Source organism: Hipposideros armiger, unplaced genomic scaffold (genome assembly GCF_001890085.2).
Source record: "Hipposideros armiger isolate ML-2016 unplaced genomic scaffold, ASM189008v1 scaffold_182, whole genome shotgun sequence".
Taxonomy (NCBI): Eukaryota; Metazoa; Chordata; class Mammalia; order Chiroptera; family Hipposideridae; genus Hipposideros; species Hipposideros armiger.
The window spans coordinates 3028365-3049736 of NW_017731532.1; the positions used below are offsets into that span (position 1 = coordinate 3028365).

Consider the following 21372-nt stretch of genomic DNA (forward strand, 5'->3'; position numbering starts at 1 on the left):
GAGAGAGAGAGAGAGAGAGAGAGAGAGAGAGAGAGAGAGGTAAGCTATAAATAAATGTAAAACGTTCCATTTTAAGGGGGAATCAGCAAATTTAACAAATTATTCTTTAAATGTGAAAATATTTAAATAGATTATGAAACTCGAAACCTGAGGCTAAACAGAGTTTGTTGTGTTGTTTTTTTTAATACTTGCTGATAAACTTTTTTCTCAAGAATTAACACTAGACTCTCTATATACAATTGTCTGCAGGATGGCCCTGAGATGACTGCAGGCTAGAAAGGTGTTTCAGAGTCCCTGTATTAGTTTCCCAGGGTGGCTCTAACAAATTACCACAAATTGGTGGCTTCAAAGAACAGAAATTTATTCCTTCACAGTACTGGAGGCCAAAGTCTGAAATCAAGGTGTCCACAGGGCCACACTCCCTCTGAGGGCTCTAGGGGGAACTTTTCCTTTGTCACTTCCAGCTCCTGGTATGCCCTGGAATTCCTTGACTAGTAAGAGCAGAACTCCAATCTCTCCCTCCATCCTCACATGTCTTCTTTCCTGTGTTTCTCTGTGTTCTCTCCAGCCCTTGGATTTAGGACCCACCTTACTCCAGGATGATTTTATCTGAAAATCTTTATTTACATCTGCAAAGGCCCTGTGATGGGCTGAACTGAACTGTGTTCCCCAAAGTTTGTATGCTGAAGCCCTCACCTCTGGTACCTCAGAAAGTGACCATATTTGGAGATAGGACATTCAAGAGGTAATTAAGTTTAAAAGAGTCCATATGGGTGGGCCTTAATCCAATTGAATTTCTCTTAAAAGGAGAGGGAATTTGGACACACAAAAGAGACACCAGTGATGTGCACACACAGAGGAAAGACCATGTGAGGACAGAGAAAGAAGCTGGCAATCTACTACCCAAGAAGAAAGTCTCAGGAGAAGCCACCTCCTGACACCTTGATAACTGTAAGCAAATACATTTCTGTTGTTTAAGTCACCCAGGCTGTGATATTTTGTTATGGCAGCGTGAGCAAACACATACTTATTTCCAAATAATGTCACATTCTGAGATTCATGGTAGACATGAATTTTGGAGAGGTACTATTCAAACCACTATATTCTCCAAGTAGTCGTTTTCTTATAGCAATGGAGTCAAGGAAACCAGAGTCCTCATTTACTGTTACAGTTGGCTGACAAAGCACTCATGAATATCAATGATTAACACCTTAGTTAAACGTAATTTCACTCGGCTCGCATCACAGAGTGGTTAATACATTTTGATGGTTTTGGAGATCAAGAGAGCAGTTTAAATTTGGAGCAGTGCCTAGGAAGAGTGCCGAAATGGCTTCTTAGGTGGCATCCAAGAAGATCTGGCACTAAAAGATAGAAGGAAATACTGAAGAAAGAATAAGAATGTAGATTTCTTAAGGTTGACATTTACTCACTTAAAACTTTTGTTTAGAGTTGAGCTTGCCAATGGTGTTATGTTTTTTAGGCAGTCAGCCAACATTTTGAGAAAGTCTTTATATGTATAATTTCTGTAAACGCATGTAATCATTTCTGTCACAACTGTTGGTATGTTTTCTTTTCTCAATAACTACAAGGTATGATCAAACAATACAGTGAATGTTTAAATTAAAAATTAAAATTTATTACAGTAAAAGACACATTGCCATTAACCCTCCTCAAAATACTCCCCCTCACTTCAAACACTCTTATCCCACTCTTCTTGTCACTTTCTGAAGCAGTTCTGGAAGTCCTCTTTCCTGAGTGTCTTTAGTTGTGCTGTTGTGGCTGTTTCGATGTCCTGAATTATTTTAACTTTGGGGAAGAGCCAGAAGTTGCACGGTGCCAGATCATAGTCACTGCAGCATCACCATAAACTAATTTTAACATTTTGTCTGTTTCTTTAGCACTTTTTTGCAGTTTGAAACAATATTCATGGGTTGTTTGTGATGCATGATTCATGGCACGCTTTAAAACACATCTTCTCTCAACCATAGCTCACACCCGACTGACAGCACCGAACAAGTTGAAACTTGTCACACACTGTTACTAAGGTTCAATGTGCCACTTTCCATATTGAAGGAGATCCCTGCCTTTCTGTCGGATTGTATTTCCGTCGGCAGCAGTACTCACCATATTTCTAGATCACACCTTGTAAATATATTATTAAACATTAGCATAGTTTAAAAAACACAATAAGAAATTCAGCAAAAGGATCTATCATTTCACAAAGTCCTAACTACTGCTTTCGCCGCATCTTATTATGGAGCGCAGTCTCCCGCTCTCTCCCGGTCCATTCATCTTGCACACGACTGCCAAAACAAGCTTCCTAAACCACCACTTGCATAATGGAAATTCTCAGCTCTGAATGTTTTATTACCCAAATAAAATATGTCTCATTACTCTGAGTCACAATGCATAGACATTTTTGAATCCTCTGAAATGTGCTACTTAGGGGCATCTTTGCTAACCTATAGTATTTACTGACTGATTGATTGTGTGATGCTATTGCTAACAAAGCAATACACAGTGCACACAAGAAACAACACAATGTTGCCTATTGATTTTTTTTTCTAAGAAAGGAAACTAAACCTGAAGGAATATGCCTATGACCATTAAGGATAGTGCTAGAGGCCTTTCGTAAATTAATAAATGCCATATGAAATTAAGTAATTATTTATTCTTCAAGTTAGTAATATATGGCCAAGTGTACCTTGAAATCTTGGCTTGATGTGGTAAATGCTCCTAAAATCTAAGAGAAACATGAATATCAAAAATACGAACCATCTTGATAATCAATGGTATACTTTTTTTTTCAGATGGCCACTAAAACACGAGTAATAATTTCCCAGTGAAAATCTCTATGAAACTTCAGAAATGATAAGTGCAATTCATTCTAACTGCTAAAACTGACATTCAATCATTTTTTGATCAATCTAAGAAACATATATTTCTCGGCTTCCAGTTTTGTAGAAAACCGGCTCTGGTTACCTCTATGAAATCATAGCAATTTCTGTCTAACACCTTAAAAGGCCCTCTTTAATCAGGGAGCTGTTTGCAAACAGAACTCTGCAAATCACTTGTTGGAAGGGTGCATCTGTCAGAACTCACATGCCATGCATTACAAAATACAACTCAAGCCTGAGAATACACATCAGCAGGTGGTGCCAAGTAGTAAGATAATTCGAGTTTGCCATGAGCTACGTGGTTTGTTTCCTCTTCTCCACCTCAATAGGATGGGGCATAAATTAAAGACAGAGTAAAGACTGGTGTTTTCTGTCTATTAAAATAAGCAAATCTCTGAGTTCAAGTTTCAGGATTATCAAGCAATCTCACTGTTTCACATGGAGTCTCTAAACAGCTACAAAATTTCCATGTTCTCCATCAATCTTTCTCTGACAGCCCTTTGCTTTTTTCAGGCTCCTACTAAACTCGCTGCCTATGCTGCGTGATTAGCACCTCACTGTACACTGCTTCCTTTTCTCATGATTTTAAGTCTCTCTTTTGCCTCCCTGATAAGATTATAAATTGTACATAGGAATTATATTTTATTTTATATACTCATTATATTTTGTATCCCCACAGACCATGATAAAGATGTTGCTTCATAAGTGTAGGATGATTGACTGAAAATTATTGTTAATTTTAGAAATAAGAGCATATAAGCCAAACTACTAATCATAGTTTATTTTTAAAAAAATGTTTAATGGTTAGAGGCATTTTCATCTGTAGCCCTTTCTCATCCACACTTAACAGGTTTCAACAACCCAATTTTAAGTCTGGGCCAAGTCCAATTTTCTTTGTTGAATGCTGTGGCAATTTGTAAAATATCAGATGGTGGATAATCTTATAATTACAAATACGTGTTTAAAATAAGTGCACTGTTTCTACAAAACTATTATATATACAGCCCTTTCTCTGGAAATCTGGCATAATGGTTTTGACTTTGAAGGCAGTGCCAGGCAGTGGGGGAAAGGAATGCTATTTTAACTGTTTGAATTTGCTCTCTGTGACTACCATCTTAATCATGAGGCAGTGAAAGCCCTGTAGGTGTTCCAGCTGCACTCAGATGGGAAGAGTGGCTCCCCAGACTTCACAGCTGAGAAGCCTGGAAGCACAGCTGGACAGGCGTGTTCCTGTTCGGATGGCCTCCTCAGGTCTCTATGTGGCTTCTTTGTGGCAGACTTGAGAAAGCATGAAACAAAGCGGGCATGGATTCTGGCCAGCTGGCCATCTGTTCCCTCACCCACTGTGATAATTTGGTCATGTAGAATTTTGTTAAGTGAGCATTAAGTAATGACCATGTCAAACAGAGTACATAATGAATGCTTCTTAATCACTGATGAAAGCTTAGGGGATGCTTGCTCAAACACAGAAAAGGTCACCGGCACAAACCAAGAATTGAAAGAAGAGAAGAGCAGTGAAATAGATGCAAAACAGCAACAATTGTGTTCCTTTCCGTTTCTACTTTGGATGATTTTGTCTGTGTCCAGTAGAAGATGTAGGTCTCAGAAGGGACTAGGTAATATAATCACATTTCTACTGTCCTATTATGCATGTATTGATTTATCTTGGCAAACTAAGAAAGAATTTTAAAACTAGTAAGAAAATATGTGAGGGACTTTATCACTCTCCCCTGAATTGAAAGCACTCATGGTGTAGTCATTAACATCAAGCTTTTCCAAACAATTCCCCAAAATAATACCCAGTAGGCACTGATTGGTCAAAACACTTTCTGTGTTTTTTTAAAGATCCATTGAGGCATCCTATTCTAAGAAGTCAGCATTTCTATCATAAGCAATAATTGCTCAACTTTTTAATCCCCTGAATGGATTATGTAATGATATACTCACTAAACTATAGTCTCCTACTGACTGGAATTCCAAAGTCCATAAATTTGTACTAATCTTTTATGGCTAATGTTATCTCCATTGTTCACAAAAATGGACCAAAATGCTTCACCTGAATAAGTAACTTATCAACCTAAAGAAGATAATTTCTATTCCTAGTATCCTGCTCATAGGATCCCCAGCTCAGGATGCCTTTCTTCATCCTGCTGTCTTTTCCAAATTTCCCCTTCCTCCCCAGACTACCACAAGTTTCATACCTTACAGTAACTTCTCATTCTCTTCAACAAATTTTCTATGACTCTCTATTACATATATTGTTCCTTTATTCATCCATTCATTCACATAATCATTTATTTCATGTTTTGAACTCCTATTATGTTCCAGACACAGTCTAAGTACTAGAGTTATAATAGCAAGCAAAATAGATACTCTTTCTACTCTCATGTAACTTCAGTTAAGTGGAAGGACTGACACCTACCAAATAATTACATGAAAAATGTAATTGTTTAATGAATTATGAGGGAAAGGTATACTGTATTCTGTGAACCCATTAATAGGAGGTTGTTTGAGAAAATGATGCATAAGCTAGGAGCTAAAACTGAGCAAGGGCTTTATGAAGGTCAGTGTAGCTGGAATAAATAGAGCAAAGAGAGGGAGATAGTCAGGGGCCAGATCAGGCAGACTGTCCAAGGTCATATACAAAAAAAAACCACAAAAATGGCTTTATGGGATATATTGACATGTTTAAGTAATAGGATAATAGGACTGCAATTTCACTTTTAAAAATAATTCTGTGTACTCTGTGCTTTCAACACTTTGAAAAGGATCAGCATAGATGAAGGTAGACCAGTTAAAAGAGTCATCACTCTAGTCTAGGTGAAGCATGTGAGGATGCATGGATTAGAGTGGTGGGCTGGTAGATACAGAGAGAATTAGACAGATTTGAGAGAGAAGGGTCAAGGAAGATTACAGGGTTTCTAGACTTCCCATCTCAACGGGTGAATGCTGGCATCATTCCCTAAGATATAAATACTGGCAAAAGGTCTAGATTGAAAAGGGAGATCATGAGTCAGCTTTTGGATCTGTTATTTCAGGAGGAGGTATCAAGAAGGCAGAAGAGAGGATGATCCGGAGATATAAATATCAATGTCCTTGAGTGTAGGTGGAAATTAATGGGTATGGAAGTAGTTACCTACTAAAGACTAAAGATAATACAGAAAATCCAGGACCAAGGCTCAAGAAATGTCATCACTTAGTGGACAGATAGAAAATGCAATGGTAGAGAATGCAGCAGCTAGAGAGATTGAGGTTGAAAAAAAATTAGCAGGAAAGTGAAATAATTGTGGCACTTAACATATTGCTTTGTATTATCAATCAACTGTTTAATGTGCATGTATTTTATCATTCTGAATCGATTTTAAGGCCCCAAAACATAGGATTTATGTTTTATATTTATTTTATAATTCATTGTTTTTTACATATATCCTAGCACACAATATATACTTGCTGGGTGGATAAAAATGTTCACAACTAAATAATGTACATTAGGGAAATGTTCTCCTTTAAGTCACATTATCTTATACCAAGAGAACATTTTGTTTGGTCCTTTTGCTTTATCTAGGGAGTTACTTTCATATAACTAAAGAAAAAGCCAAGTTGGAGAAATTGCCAATATTTTTTGCTTCCAAAGGGAGGCTCATTTGGTCCTGGAGTAACATATTTTCCAGCAACCTGAATTCCTGTAGAGTCTATGAGAGGAAAAGAAAAAACAGTAAATGAAAACCATGATATGAAAATAAGAAAGACAGAAAAAGTACATGTTGAGAAAATATAGCTGTTTTCAGGTTTACTTAAAGTCTTTTGGCTATTTTTGCTTTTCCACAATCTGTCTCTCTGGTGCTACCCTCAATGCTGTACTGCCATTTTAATAATGTTAGAAGTCCTTTTGTTTGACCACACATCTTACATTAGTTCATGTAAGATAATTCTGATTAGAGAACCTAATTTAAACTGTTTTACCATTAGGATGAGAAATCTCTATGAAGATTTGCCCATTCGGGATAAGCAATGTTGCTGAAAAAAACAAAAAGCCATTTAGAAATAACAACCTACTTTATGTAAAGCACTTGTCTATATGCTTCCTCTTGGACATGAAAATGTAGTAGGTAATTAAATATTTGACAAATTAGGAAACCCACTTAAAAATGTGTATAACAATTTATTATCATTGCAAACACAATTTAAAATGTTGAGCCATTAAACACAATTCATATTATAACCCATGAGAGAAAGTATTAAATGTACACAGCATAGATTTGCATTACCATAAAAATCTTTATTTCTACTTTTCCCTCATTATGCATTTAAATTTGTAAATTCCATGTTACATTAATCACATGAATATAGATGGGCAATTTTTAGATGGTGTTATGGTAACCAATGTATTCCCTACAATAGAAATAGTGGTAAAATTTGTTGTTTTTTTAAAAATTGACTATAGTTCATAAAATGGCAAGGCTTCCTTCACAAAAGTTATTAAATGTTTAAGCCCTCCTTAACTTGATGAAAATAATTAAAACAATAAATATTATACTTTAATATCACTGAGTTTTAGGACTCTGACATGGTATTTAATACTACATAGAATATGGTCATACAGCCATTAAAAATAGAGGCAATAATCCAGATTTAACTGCACTGTGATTTAATATTTATCGTGTTTTCATGATCCAAATAAAGTATGCTGATTAAAATGATTAGGATGTCACCATCTGGATGGACAAAAAAGCTGAGGTTCACATATTTAGTACAGAATGCCTCAGGATATTTCTCTTTCTTACTTCCAACACAATTTCCATTAGATGAAATATTATAGTACAGAAAAATTATATGCAGCAGAGAAGGGTTTAGTTAATAAATGAATACTTTAAATACTTAGAGAAGTTATTACCAACATGCTATTTAAATATAATAGGTCTGAAATTTAAGTATAGTAGGCTATTCTTCAAGATCACCTTATCAAATATAAAAGATTTTCAGAGTAACTAATAATTTACTAGAAGTGACAGAATGTGTGGCTGCTATTTGATCAATACAGTAGAGATTTTAGTGTGATTTTATTTTCTGCAAAATGCCTTTCAAAATAAATTATGAGTCTAATTGAAGCAGGTCACAAACAAAAGATTTATGATTGTTTATTTAATGCTAAAAATTAGTGGTAAATGTACAGACATGGTAATTTCCAAAAGAAGCAGCTAAACAGTGTCCTCTTATCACTGCACAAGAAACAATGGGCTCTGAAGACCAAGATGGTGGAGTAGGTAAATGCTAAGTTTACCTCATCCCATTGGCATGTTAAAATTACAACGAGATTATAGAACAATCAACCTGGAAGACCATCTGTAGTCTGGCTGAACAGAAATTTTATAACTAAGGATATAAGAAGAAGCCATGTCTATACTGGTAGGAGGGGCGGAGATGCAGAACTGGCCAGCCCAAAACCTCCCTGTGGCACCTGAGAATCAGGAGGAATATCATGGCTACAGAGGTGCCCTGTGGAGGAGCAAGGGAACCCAGCCACATACCAGGCTCCCCAGCCCGGAGTACTGGTGCCAGGAAGAACAGCGCCCACAACATCTGTGAAAAACAATGGGGATTCTGACCATCTGGGTGGGAGAGAAGCTGTGGGAAATATAGGTGTTCTCTTAAAGGGCTCACACACAGCCTCACTCATTCTCAGGTACTCACCCTGGGTTCTGGAGGAGGGACAGTGAGTTGGGGGACATCAGAGACATACAAGGAGAGACTCAGTTATGCAGCTTTGGGACAACAGCTGGAGGTACAGTTGCCATTTTCCATGTGTGGGGTCCTCCTCCCATGCAGCTGGCAGGTGGGTGCCATCTGTCCTGTGTTGAACCCTACCTTCATGCCCATGGCCAAATTTGAACCTGAAATGGTCTGTGAGCTCCATTTGCTCTACTCTGGTGACTCACTAAGATTCGCACCTCACCCAACTCGTATACTACAGGAGGCTTTCTCAGCAGCTGAGTCTTATAACAGCTAGCAGGTGGCAGCAGGCCTGGAGTGTCCTGGCTTTTTCGGAGCTACCCCAGATTGGGTTCTGGTGGCAGCTGTCCTTGGTTCACACAGTGGACTCGCCCACACACCTCCAGGTCCAGGAAAGGCAACAACAAACCGTGTATCACTTTGTAGCTCCTAGCAGGTAGTCCTTGGCCAGTCACAGGCAGTGGCTGACCTGGGCCTGCACTGGAGCCCCTACCAAAAGGCCCCAGCACCAATATACTTGGAGGTCGGCTTCAGAACACAGCACAACACCTCCCAATTAGCCCCAAAAACAGCACACATAAAGGGTGGTACCAGAACCTGCTGGCACAAATGCTGCTCCATGTGGTAAGACCCACACACAGCAGCCCATAAACTATGGATGTGGTGAAACTCCACAGCCAGTCAGACTGCCTGAGGGTCAATCCCATACACTGACATGCCAATAATAATTAAGGCTCAACTATAACAGCAGGACACACACACAAAAGACACTCCTGGAGCACCTGGTACAGGTGACCAGGGAGAGTTTACCACTGGGACCCACAGGGCACCTACTACATAAGGCCACCCAGCCAGAGGAAAAGATGTAGCAGATGTACCTAATACATAGAAACAAACACAGAGAGGCAGCCAAAATGAGGAAACAACGATATACATCCGAAATGAAAGAACAGGAGAAAATTCCAGAAAAAGAACTAAGCAAAATAAAGGCAAGCAACCTAGCAGAGACAAAGTTCAAAACACTAGTTATAAGGATGCTCAAGGAACTTAGCTAGAACTTCAACAAAGAAATAGCTAGCATTAAAAAAGGACATAGAAACATAAAAAAAAGAATGAATTAGAAGTAAAGAATACAATAACTGAAATGAAGAATACACTACAAGGAATCATCAACAGACTAGGTGAAGCAGAGGATAGAATCAGCGATTTGGAAGGTAAGAGAGCAGAAAACACCTGATTAGAACAGAAAAAAAAAAAAAAAGAATCCCAAAAAAATGAGGATTGTTTAGGACACCTCTGGGACAACATCAAGCCTAACAACATTTACATCATAGGGGTACCAGAAGGAAAAGAGAGCAAGCAAGAAATTGAGAACCTATTTGAAAAGATAACAACTTAAAACTTTCCTAACCTGGTGAAGGAAATAGACATACAAACCCAGGAAGTGCAGCGAGTCCCAAACAAGATGAGCCCAAACAGGCCCACATCAAGACACATTATAATTAAAATGTCAAAGGTTAAAGACAAAAAGAGAATCCTAAAAACAGCAAGAGAAAAACAACTAGTTACTTATAAGGGGGCTCCCATAAGATTGTCAGCTGATTTCTCAAAAGAAACTTTGCAGGCCAGAAGGGATTGGCACAAAATATTCAAAGTAATGAAAAGAGGACCTACAACCAAGATTAACCTACTCAGCAAAGCTATCATTTATTAATAGAATCGAAGGACAGATAAAGAGCTTCCCAGATAAGTAAAAGTTAACAGAGTTCATCACCACCAAACCAGTATTACAAGGCATGTTAGAGGGAATTCTTTAAGACACAAAATAAAATAAAATAATAAAATAAAATGGCAATAACTACATATCTATCAACAACTACTTTCAATGTAAATGGATTCAATGCTTCAATCAACAACATATGGTGGTTGACTGGATAAGAAAAACCAATACAGATACTACCTACAGGAGGCTAACTTCAGATTGAAAGACACACAGATTGAAAGTAAAGGGATGGGAAAAGTTATTTTACGAAAATGAAGACAAACAAACAAAAAAGGCCTGAGTAACAATACTTTCACCAGACAATATAGACTTTAAAATAAAGGCTATAACAAGAGACAAAGAAGGGCCCAGTAATCCTATTCATGGGTATTTGTCTGAAGAAACCCAAAATACTACTTTGAAAGGATATGTGCATCCATATGTTCATTACAAAATTATTTACAATGGACAAGAAGTGGAGGCAGCCTGGGTGTCTGTCAATGGATGAATGGATAAAGAGGAGGTGGTGCATATATATATATATATAATGGGATATTAGTAGGCCATGGAAGGGAATGGGTCCTTGCCATCTGTGGTGGCATGGATGAACCTGGAGGGTATTGTTCTAAGTGGAGTATGTCAGAGAGAGAAAAACAGATGCAATGTGATGCCGGTTATATGTGGAACCAAAGAACAAAATAAACAAACAGACAAAACAGGAAGAAACTCATAAATACAGAACATATTTTGATGGTTGCAAGATGGGAGGGTGGTTGAGAGGATGGATGAAAAAGGGGAAAGGATTAAGAAGCACAAATTAACAGTAACAAAATAGTCATGGGGATGTAAAGTAAAACATAAGTAATATAGTGAATACTGTGGTAATAACTATGTATAGTGTGCCAGGTGGGTACTAGGCTAGTCAGGGGGATCACTTCTTAAATTACATTAATGTCTAACTACTATGCTGTACACCAGACATTATTATAAAATAATATTGAATGTCAACTGTAATTGAAAATTTAAAAAAAGGGGGGAAGGTAAAGGGAAATAAGAGTTCCAAATTCCCAGGTACAAAACAGATAAGTCATGGGGATGTCATGCTCAGCATAGGGAATATAGTCAATAGTATTGTGATATCATTTTATAGTATCAGATGGTTGCTGAATTTATGGTGATCACTTCTTTAGGTATATACATGTTGAATAACAAGGTGTACACCTGAAAGAGATATAATGTTGTATGTTAGCTATATTAATAAAAAATCTTTTTAAAAAGACAATGTTATTTTGATAGGAAGGAAGTGTTGAATTCTAAGGGGATATTGGCAAGTAGCAAATGTATCTCTAATTTGTGTAGAGGTAGAGGAAACAGCCAGTTTATACATACAATGAAAAACCATATTGTTCAAGATCTCTGGATGTGGATTAGGGTTGGCTCCCATAATTGTAGTAGGAAATTTATTACAATTGCTTTAACATTTTTCTGAGTAAAATAATGTGACCATGCTTTACGTTACAGAACTTGAAGACTCCACATTTTCTTTGGTCTGTGTGCTAGAGGGGAACCTGGAATGTCAAGGAGAATCTCAGCTTTTTCTGTAGGAGCTACCTTAATCTACTCTGGGCTGAAAAGTGCGGTCCTTGATTCAGACACGTGTGCTCTTCAGCCCTCTCAATTTTCCAAAGAGGATGACATTCCTGCCTCTGTCTATGCTGCCCCTTGGCGCATAAGGGTATATATGCTTTTATCCTGCATCCAAGTCATTAGGAAATGCTGTTAGCTCTACCTTCAAAATGCTGGGTGGCTATAAGGCCAGGAAACATGGATGAATACTCACAGTACATGATTTATTTGTATTACACTGCAAAACAATGAAATAATTTGGGTCTACACAGCCCCTTTAGTTGTACTGACAATGCCATTCAGTCTTCCACTTCAGGAATTCTACACTGGCTGTTCCCTCTACCTTAGAGGCTCTTCTGCTGACTTCGTCACCTCTATCAAACTTTTGCTCCAAAATCATCGTATCAAACCTTTCCTCAAAATAATGTTACCCATTTCCTACTCAAAGCTGCAAACCATAGCCTCAGCCCTAGTATTCTTATTTCTCCCTTACTGTGATCTTGTTTTCTCAATAGCATTTACCACCTTTTAATATAAATTTATTTATTTATTTATTTATTTATTTATTTATTTATTTATTTATTTATTTATTTTCTTATGTACTGATTTTGTATTTAGCTAATTGTCAGAGACTCCCTGCTAGAATGTAAGCTCCATGAGGATACGGAACCTTGTTTTGGACACTGGTATATCCCAAGTACCTGGGAATAGTGTACTCATACATCTTTGTTGACAGAATGTAATTCTTTATTTAGATGGCTAAGTTTTCCAAGGACTTGTCAGGGAATGGAAAATTAAACTTATTGCATACTGATCAATACTACTAAATACTTATTCCTGCATTGTGTCAGAATAGCAGTTATCCATGTACATAGGATGATAAATACAAAGTGCTCTATATAGGATTATATTTCGCTGTTATCTCATTGAGCTACATAAAAAGAAATGTTTTTTGAATTAAAAACAAACAAACAAACAAACAAAACTTTAAGGAGTTATGTTATCCAGGACCCAAGGAGCAACATGTCTGAACTTCAGATTAAGAATAGTTTTGTTTTTCATGATCAACAACTCTAGTTTATTCTTATGGGCAGTTGAATTTATAATATCATTCAGTCTTCAGATACTCATTATTAAGCAGCTGCTATATGCCAGGTTCTGGGTCCAGTGAACAATATCCAGATACAGTCAACGGCCTCCAGAAACTTATATGTTGATGAAGATTATAGACAAGCAAATAGAAAAATTCAGTGGAATGAAATAAGTGCTAATGCATGACAAGTACAGAGAGTTCTGGGAGGGCTGTAGGAAGAATACCTAATCCAATTGTGGGACTCAAGTATGACATCCTAGAATGACTACCACCTAAAGCCGAGGTCTACAGGATGAATAGAAGTTGGCTAATATGGAAGGTAGGTTATAGCCCTCCAGGCAGAGGAGAGCTATATCATCTATGAATATTCAAAGTAAAGTAAAGCAGGGCTACTTTGCAGGACTGAAACAAATGCAATATAATTGCAACCATCAATGCAAGAAAGAAACTGGTAAGAGACAAAATCAGAGAGATTAGCAGAGAGTGATTACGATAAACCTCACAAGACAGATTAGGGATTTAAACTTTTTCTTGAGGGTGATGGGAACTTATTCAGGCATTTTAAGCAAAGAATGATTGATTAGATGCACATAAACTTGATGTGTGAGATTAGCTATTTGATGGAGATACTGGAGGATGGTTTCTATTTCCAAAGTATATGTCTGTCTCATTAGTAGAAAGGCTAGTGGGAGGTAGTGTGAAAGGAAAGGAAGCAGAAGCATTTTAAATAGCATCTGGTGGGACATAGGAAATTTCTGAGCAGACAATCAGAGGATTTGTAGGCAGTGTTCATGTTCAGCTGGTGTGGAAGACCAGGAAACTGTAATGGCACCACTCTCTGCATTGTGTGACCTTTCTTCTACTGTGCTTAGCAGAGAAGAATAACAATGCCATTAATCCAAAATTAGAACTTTTCTAGCTGTATGTAGCTTAGCAATGATATGGCAAATAAAATGAAAATGTGTGCAAGCGAGTGGTTTTGATTATGGAAAGTGGTCGTGGCTTCGTAAGAGAAGGGAGATCAGGCCTCAAGGAGCTGAAAGAGAAGGGCTGAGGGACATGAGGATTGGGAGTCTGAGATCAAAGGATAGATGTAGATTAAGAAATTAAATGAGTTCTAGATTTGGAAAAAAAAAAGTGGTACTGTATTGAAGTCACATACTAATGCATATACACAATTTAGATGTATATTTATAAAATACAGAAGTGTTAAAGGTACAACATATGGAGCCATTCTTCTTGACATGATCAGAATGAGTACAGGAGAATTAGCAAAAAAAAACAAAAAACAAAGAAAAAATATTTGATGTAATATGTCATTCAAGGTTATTAATGTCCTGTTTGTCTACCACCTAAAATCATCCAACAACAACGAGCAGTAAGTACCATACTTTTAGAACATTGTGTTAAGAAGAAGAAAATATCTGTGACAATGATGAGCATGTCATGAAATGAGTGTGCCATGAAAGAGGGCCCTTCAATCTCAAGAAAAAGGTGAGCAGTGGAAATTTGGATCTGACCAGATAGATAGGCAGAGCTGTATGAGAACATGGACTAGTGAATCACTAGCACAAGAGGATTCTAGTTTTAGCCACCAAACATATTAAGGTTTCTAAGATGTAATAAGATTGCCTGGCTCTCAGATTTTCAGAATAATTAAGTGTCCCGCTTGATGGAGAGATGCAGACCTCTGTGTAAAGAGCAAATCGCAACTTGAATTGTTTTGCTTCTGAGGATGTCGTTGTTCTGGTGGGTAGTGATGAGATGGTCCAGTGTGTTAGGATTTTTTATGTTTTGAAAAGAACAGCAGCCCTTAAGGAAGATGTTTGGAGTCCAATTCATGGTTCACCTCTATCATACAGACCTACGCTATATGTGTGCAAACCCTTCATACACAGACCTAACCTGAATTTCACCTTAATTTGAATGGGTTACTATTTTTCCTTTGTCCTGTTTTCATTTTCCTGTCACATGTAACCAGAAGAACAATCATCCTTACCCTCTCTAACCACTTCGGGAAAGAGATACTGCATTCCACTAATGCTGCATACATTGAAAGTTCAAACATCAGTGAAAGGAAGGCAACAGGCTCCAAAATGTGATGCAGCCCAAAGTGAGAACTTCCTAGGTAGGTGGGTTTTTGGCCTGCAACAGGAAGCTTTTCTGTCAGTGGGACTGAGGGACTGTAATGGTGGGCTGTAAAAGGAAATACAGCTTCCTCCTCTCACACCTCAGCTGTCTAGAGCTCCATTAGCTGTGGCATGTGGAGGAGCCCGGGAAATTTATTCCATGACCAACTACAAAGTGAACAAGGGCTGACAGCCAAGCTGAGAGCAACTAACGCATATGGTGTGTCATGACTCAGGAAAGCAAACCCTTCCTAGATCTATAGATTTGGGGATTTCTAATAGTAAATTCTCCCAGAAGCCTGAAAGATTAGGGAAACCCAGGTGATTGCAATCAGCATTACATTCAGGGATTAATTTTCTTGAATAAGTTCATTTAGAATATGCATTAAAATGTTGTATGATTTGTATCTGAGTTTAAAGATGCTTCTATAAAATCATTCTGAAAAACAAGCAGAATATTAATTAATCAACCCATCTAATGAGTTCAAATGTTCTCAGGGAATAATCATGTCTATAAAGAGTTTCAACACACATAAGCAATGATGCATATTTGCTTTTAAGAAACCAAACTGGACATAAATATTAATATTTATGAGTAACTGAAAAATACAGCATGCCACCTCCCAGTTCCAAAAAAAATTAAAATTACAAGTTTCAAAACAAGAATCATAACATTATAAAGAATAGTGATATCATCTTAAATATATAAATATTTTCATGGATATTTGTTGAAATTCCAAATTTAGAAATAGGAGTACATTTTTATATAAGACATCCAAATTAAACTTGTTTCACAGCTTAGTGGTATACTTATTTTAACAAAACTGAAGTGATTAGTCATACAATTATTCTAATGGAAATGAAACTTGTTTTAAAAGAGAAATAAAATTCTTAAGTTCAAATTAGGCCAATATGCATAGCAGATGGCATTATTAATCATGTACATATCGACAGTAAGAAAACAACTTCCTTGGAAAGTGTTGGCATAATGGGATAGAAACTGGAAAAACTGTCTTATATGGAGAAAGACAGAGTGACACATCTTTCAGGTCATATGATTTCTATTAAAATTCAGCCTCACAGGAAAACCCAAGAAGATTTTTTATCAAACATAAGGTGCTCAGACATGGAGTGGAGTGAAGGTGGATGTTTTATAACATTTTAATAGAATGCATTTGTTTGGGTAATGAAAAAACATAATTGCTTGTATATTAAATCTCAAAGAAATAATCTGGAATATGAATACTAATTCCCAAATAAAACCACTTGAGTCTTGTGTAGAAAGCAGCTAAACAATTGGTTTTTAATCCATTTCTCTTCTTTGATCATGGATATGATCCAAGAGAAAAAAAGAAAGGTAGATGTTTCAGTGCTTTGTAAACGTATTGGTAACTAAATCTGCTAGCAAATATTTACTTAGGAGGAGAAACCTTACCTATGAATGTTTTTAGCAAGATGTCTCTAGTTTATGATTGTTTATGGTAATTAAATCTACAATATATGAATTTTTATGGCACAGCTCTATGTCAAATGTCATATAAGCTATGCAAGCACATACAGATAACTTATTACCTGAACACTTCTCCACAGATGTGGTGATCCATGTACCATACTTAGAAACCTCATCTGTTTTTCGAGGTCAGAGAGCAAGTGCCCAATGCAGGAAAGACCTGGAGAGCAATCCTCAACAGCCTAACTCTCTCTTTGCTTTACCGGTGTCTCTTGTCTGTTTGTATCCTTGACATCATTAATAAGCTTTGATATCAGGTAAGATCTCTGATTTATGTAAGCCTGATTTGAACATCTAATCTTTGAATGAGCTCAACTCTATTTAGTCAATCTTTTTAAAAATGTTGTACAGACTAAAAATAAAATGCCTGAAATAGCCCAAATTCCCACAAGTTGAAGAATGGTTAAGAAACCTTCAACATAGCTGTGAAGTGGAATAGAATATTGCCAATTAAATTAAAAATATGATAGCAATTTAGTTATATGCAAACATCTAAAGGGATTTTATTAAACGCAAATGGAAGAACACAGTTTATGTTAGTTAAGTGTAATGTGGTGTACACACAATGATAAGCACTGAAAAAGTAAATAGATTTTTTTAATAGCATGGTTATAATGGAGAATTTTGTTACACAAGGTTTGAGGAAGAGCAATTTCAATGTAGGCAAGAAAACCACTGTTGAAGTCCTTCTAACTGTCAGTTTCTGATCATTAAGATTTCACAAATATTCTAGTTCTCCTCATAGGCAAATGGTAGGATTGTACTTCTTCATTTTTTTTCAAGTTAGTTAATAGTTGCCACGTGAAGTTTTTTGGCCAATAATGTGAGAAGTAATGTGCATCATTTTTGACAGGTGTTTGAAGTAATGAGTGATTTACCATGTTTGCTTGATGCAGCTTTAGTGACTACAGAAGCAAGTATTGAAATATAGCTTTTGTTAGCCTGGGTCCCTGAATGTCCACAATGAGCAGAGATCCCCTATTCATCCATACTGGGCATGTGCATTAAGCCACTGAGAAGTGGCTTGTTCCTGAGGCATAAGAAAGTTCATCTTGACTGACTGAGCAAGACAAGGGTAATAGGAGTCTGATGACTTCATTGTGTAACATTGTGGAGACTAGGAAGAGCTAAGCAAAGTTTGTGCATGCACAGATTTTTTTAGTATTACAGGATGTCAGTTGGGAGTACATAGTAGGAGACGGACTCAGAATGGCAGAGCAAGAAGCACATGATTGTAGGAGGTCATGTTGAAGAAGAGAGTGGAATTAAAGGTAACTTGATGTTTTGTACCTGACAGAGAGTGATGCCACTGGGTAATAGGCAATGCCACTGAGAGTGAGGATGCTTGAGGATAAAGGTAAGAAAAGTGAACAATACTGATGTTTCCACATAGGCCATAAGATGTGTCTAGCCAATGTCTAGAAACGGAAATCCGAAATTCAGGAGAGAGACCAGGGTTAGAGAGAAGAGAAATCAGCCATACATACAATATGAATTGGTTATTCCCATAGGTCTTTTACATATAAACTCTCAAGAATAATTACAATTTCACTATTTCACTGAGAGAACTGAGTCACCAAGAGGTGTACTTATCCAGATTTGGGGAATACCATCTATAAAGGAGCTAGTAGACACTTGGGGGAGATCACATCAAAGAGGGCCAAGGAGATAGTAAAGACTATATTCAAGAGAAAGGCAAAGGGAGCAGGGCAGTAATAGGAACAAGCTTTTTAAAAGTCAATTGAGAACACAGTGTCACTGAGGTCAAGGGCGAAATGTCAAGAAGTAGTGGATGCTGCAGAGGAAACTAACTAGACTCATAACCTTCAAACTACTGAATTTTGCCTCTAATCATTAACTTGTTAGAGGCAAACCATGAAAAGTACTCAACTTTTAATATATTAATATTCTACAAAACAGAACAAATCCCAAAGATGAAGTGTTTTATGAGCATTACATCTCATGTTTGCCTAAATTAGAATCTAAGGAATTAAGTAAATAATACCACTAGGGATTTTTTTTTATTTCTTCATATAAAAATCTCTAGCAAAGATGACCAAACAGATGTTGAATGAACCCCTTAGCAGGCCTAAATCATATAGGTAAGTTAATTCCACAAATTGCTCTCAAAAGGAATTTGAATCTCAGTGTGGACTTGGTGTGCCAAAAGCACTTGTTCCTGGTGGCTCAGAATGCTTAATGAGACGCATGGGAACCTCTGAAATCGATATATATTCAAAATGACCTTCAGGGAAATCCTGAATTAGAATACACTCTAATAATTTAATTGCTAGGTCACATAGGTGAGTGACTATTATAAAATCTATAAAATAATGGAAGTTTTACTCTCACAAATGTCAGTTAAGAAATTTAGATCAAGGGCTCATTGCATTTCTAACCTTATAACAAGACAATGCTCTTTACTTTTAGAAAGTGTTAACTCTAAGGCAGCGGTTCTCAACCTGTGGGCCACGACCACTTTGGGGGTCAAATGACCCTTTCACAGGGGTCGCCTAAGACCATCAGAAAACAAAAAGATATTTACATTATGATTCATAACAGTAGCAAAATTACAGTTATAGAGTAGCAACAAAAATAATTTTATGGTTGGGGGTCACCACAACATGAGGAACTGTATTAAGGGGCCGCGGCATTAGGAAGGTTGAGAACCGCTGCTCTAATGGGAAAAAATAGCTACTTGTTTTATATAACTTAAGAAAAAATACTTGAATATATACCCCTTGAAACTAACAAGACAGAACACAATCAATTTTAAAATTTAAATATTTTTAACATTGTCTATCTTAATTATTTTCTTTATTTTCATCAAAAGGTAGGTAGAATGAAACTGAATTTTTCAATAAAGATAATTAACATATTTTTATAACCAAGTTCCGAGTGTTTGATGTTTAGCCCATTCTTTAATTGAATTCTGCCCTTCAATTCTATTTAAAAATTTGCGTGCATCTTTATTAAACACCTAGTTTTAGTCATTATCCAATTGTTTCCATTTCTAGGTATACTTGTAACCAGTCCTTCCCTTGTCTGCTTGAATTCCAATTAACTTGGAAATTCAGCAGGCCCCTTATGACTTCAGCATCAGGATCCTTCAAAGAGTTTATGCTCTTTGAAATAACATATTAGTGATCTCAAAATAGTTCTTCAAATTCTCTCTTTTCTATTGTGACCATTTACAAGCATAAGTAAATTGGCCTAAGGCCAACTATCAAAAATATGGTTACATGACCTAAAAGAGAATGTTAATTTTGTATAATTTTTAAAAGCAACGTGTCTTATAAGTAGCCTTGCTATTAAAAATAGTAACTTTCTACATAGTCATGTATATCGTATGTTTGAACTCACCTGTTTCCCATTGTTTTCCAGGAAGAATAGCCCAAAAATATGTGAAATAAGCCAGAAACATTCAAGTAACCAACAAAGTAAGGATGGGCAGTAATCTGACGAGCAAGATAAACAATAAAGTCAGATGTGGCACTGCAAAAGACTGTCTTTCACAGAGGTAATATGAAATGTGTAATGGCCATACTATTTAAAATCTTATAAAGAAGCTGTATTCATTTGAAAATCTGAAGAACTTGACTTTCTAATGACAGATGGTGAACACTGAGGCTATTCTCAACTTCTATCAATCACAGGGTACAGAAGTTGGCAGTGCTATAACACTCAACAACAGAAATACATGTATTTATTGAGTATCCAGTTCACTGGTAAATAAAGTAGAAGAAATCCCATTAAAATATTTCTTGACACATTTTTCACAGGAATCTACTGATACTTTCTGCTCTATCCCTCGACATTCAGCATGATGATTTCCCAGGGGTCCTTTCCACATCACAGTGAGACACTCGGCTCATCTTACCTGAATCTAGAAAGAGCTTAGACATGTGTCTACCACATTCTAATTCACCGTTTATCGCCATCCCTTTCAAAGGACATTTTCTAGGTGTACGAAATATATAGGCATACCAACACGATTTACAGGCTAAAATTATCATAAAAGTAAAATTTAAAATAGTAATAGCTTAAAAGTTTCTAAATTCATCTCAGTAAAGTTCAGCTTTGACTCCCAAGTTGCTAAAATAAATGTGAGCAAAAGGCTATTCTCATGTACCACAGCAAATAGTTGTGTTCTATTCAAAACAGATCACTCATATTCAGCTTTTTTTTCCCTGTCAATAAATGATAAAACTGAAATGGAAATAAGGGAAAGGGATAGAAGAATGAGCCACAGTCAAAAGTGAGTCCCAATCCAGCTGGAGAAACAATTGTAATGCACATCCAGTACCTAATAAAGGAACTCAAGTCCTTTGAAAGATAGGAACTATTGCCTCCCCAACCTCTATTCTATCCCTTCTTTCATACTAAACATGACTTATTTGAAAGACAGTAGTGAAGATCCTGTGATCTCACAGAGAATAGACCTCTTCCCCAATCATGCTGATCTCAATCATCTGCCACAGAGAACAAACATTCCCAACAGACACACAAATTGGTATTTGGGGAAAGAGAAATCAATGGGATTTATAGCAGATGACAGATGTAGGGCTTGAGATGAGTATGAAAAGATGTACAGGTTTTGGAGATGTAAATGGAAAGGAAAGCAT

The 21372-nt window shown here is 36.8% G+C and overlaps 1 protein-coding gene across 1 annotated transcript in view; it reads right to left on the reverse strand.

The window, feature by feature from the left end:
* Positions 1 to 20688, reverse strand: part of EDIL3 (EGF like and discoidin domains 3) — a 254908-nt gene extending 234220 nt beyond the window's left edge. Inside the window, exon 1 of the mRNA XM_019652587.1 lies at positions 20628 to 20688. Within this exon, the coding sequence (XP_019508132.1) occupies positions 20628 to 20688 (61 nt within the window). The remainder of the gene's footprint in view (positions 1 to 20627) is intronic.
* Between the last annotated feature and the right edge of the window lie 684 nt (positions 20689 to 21372).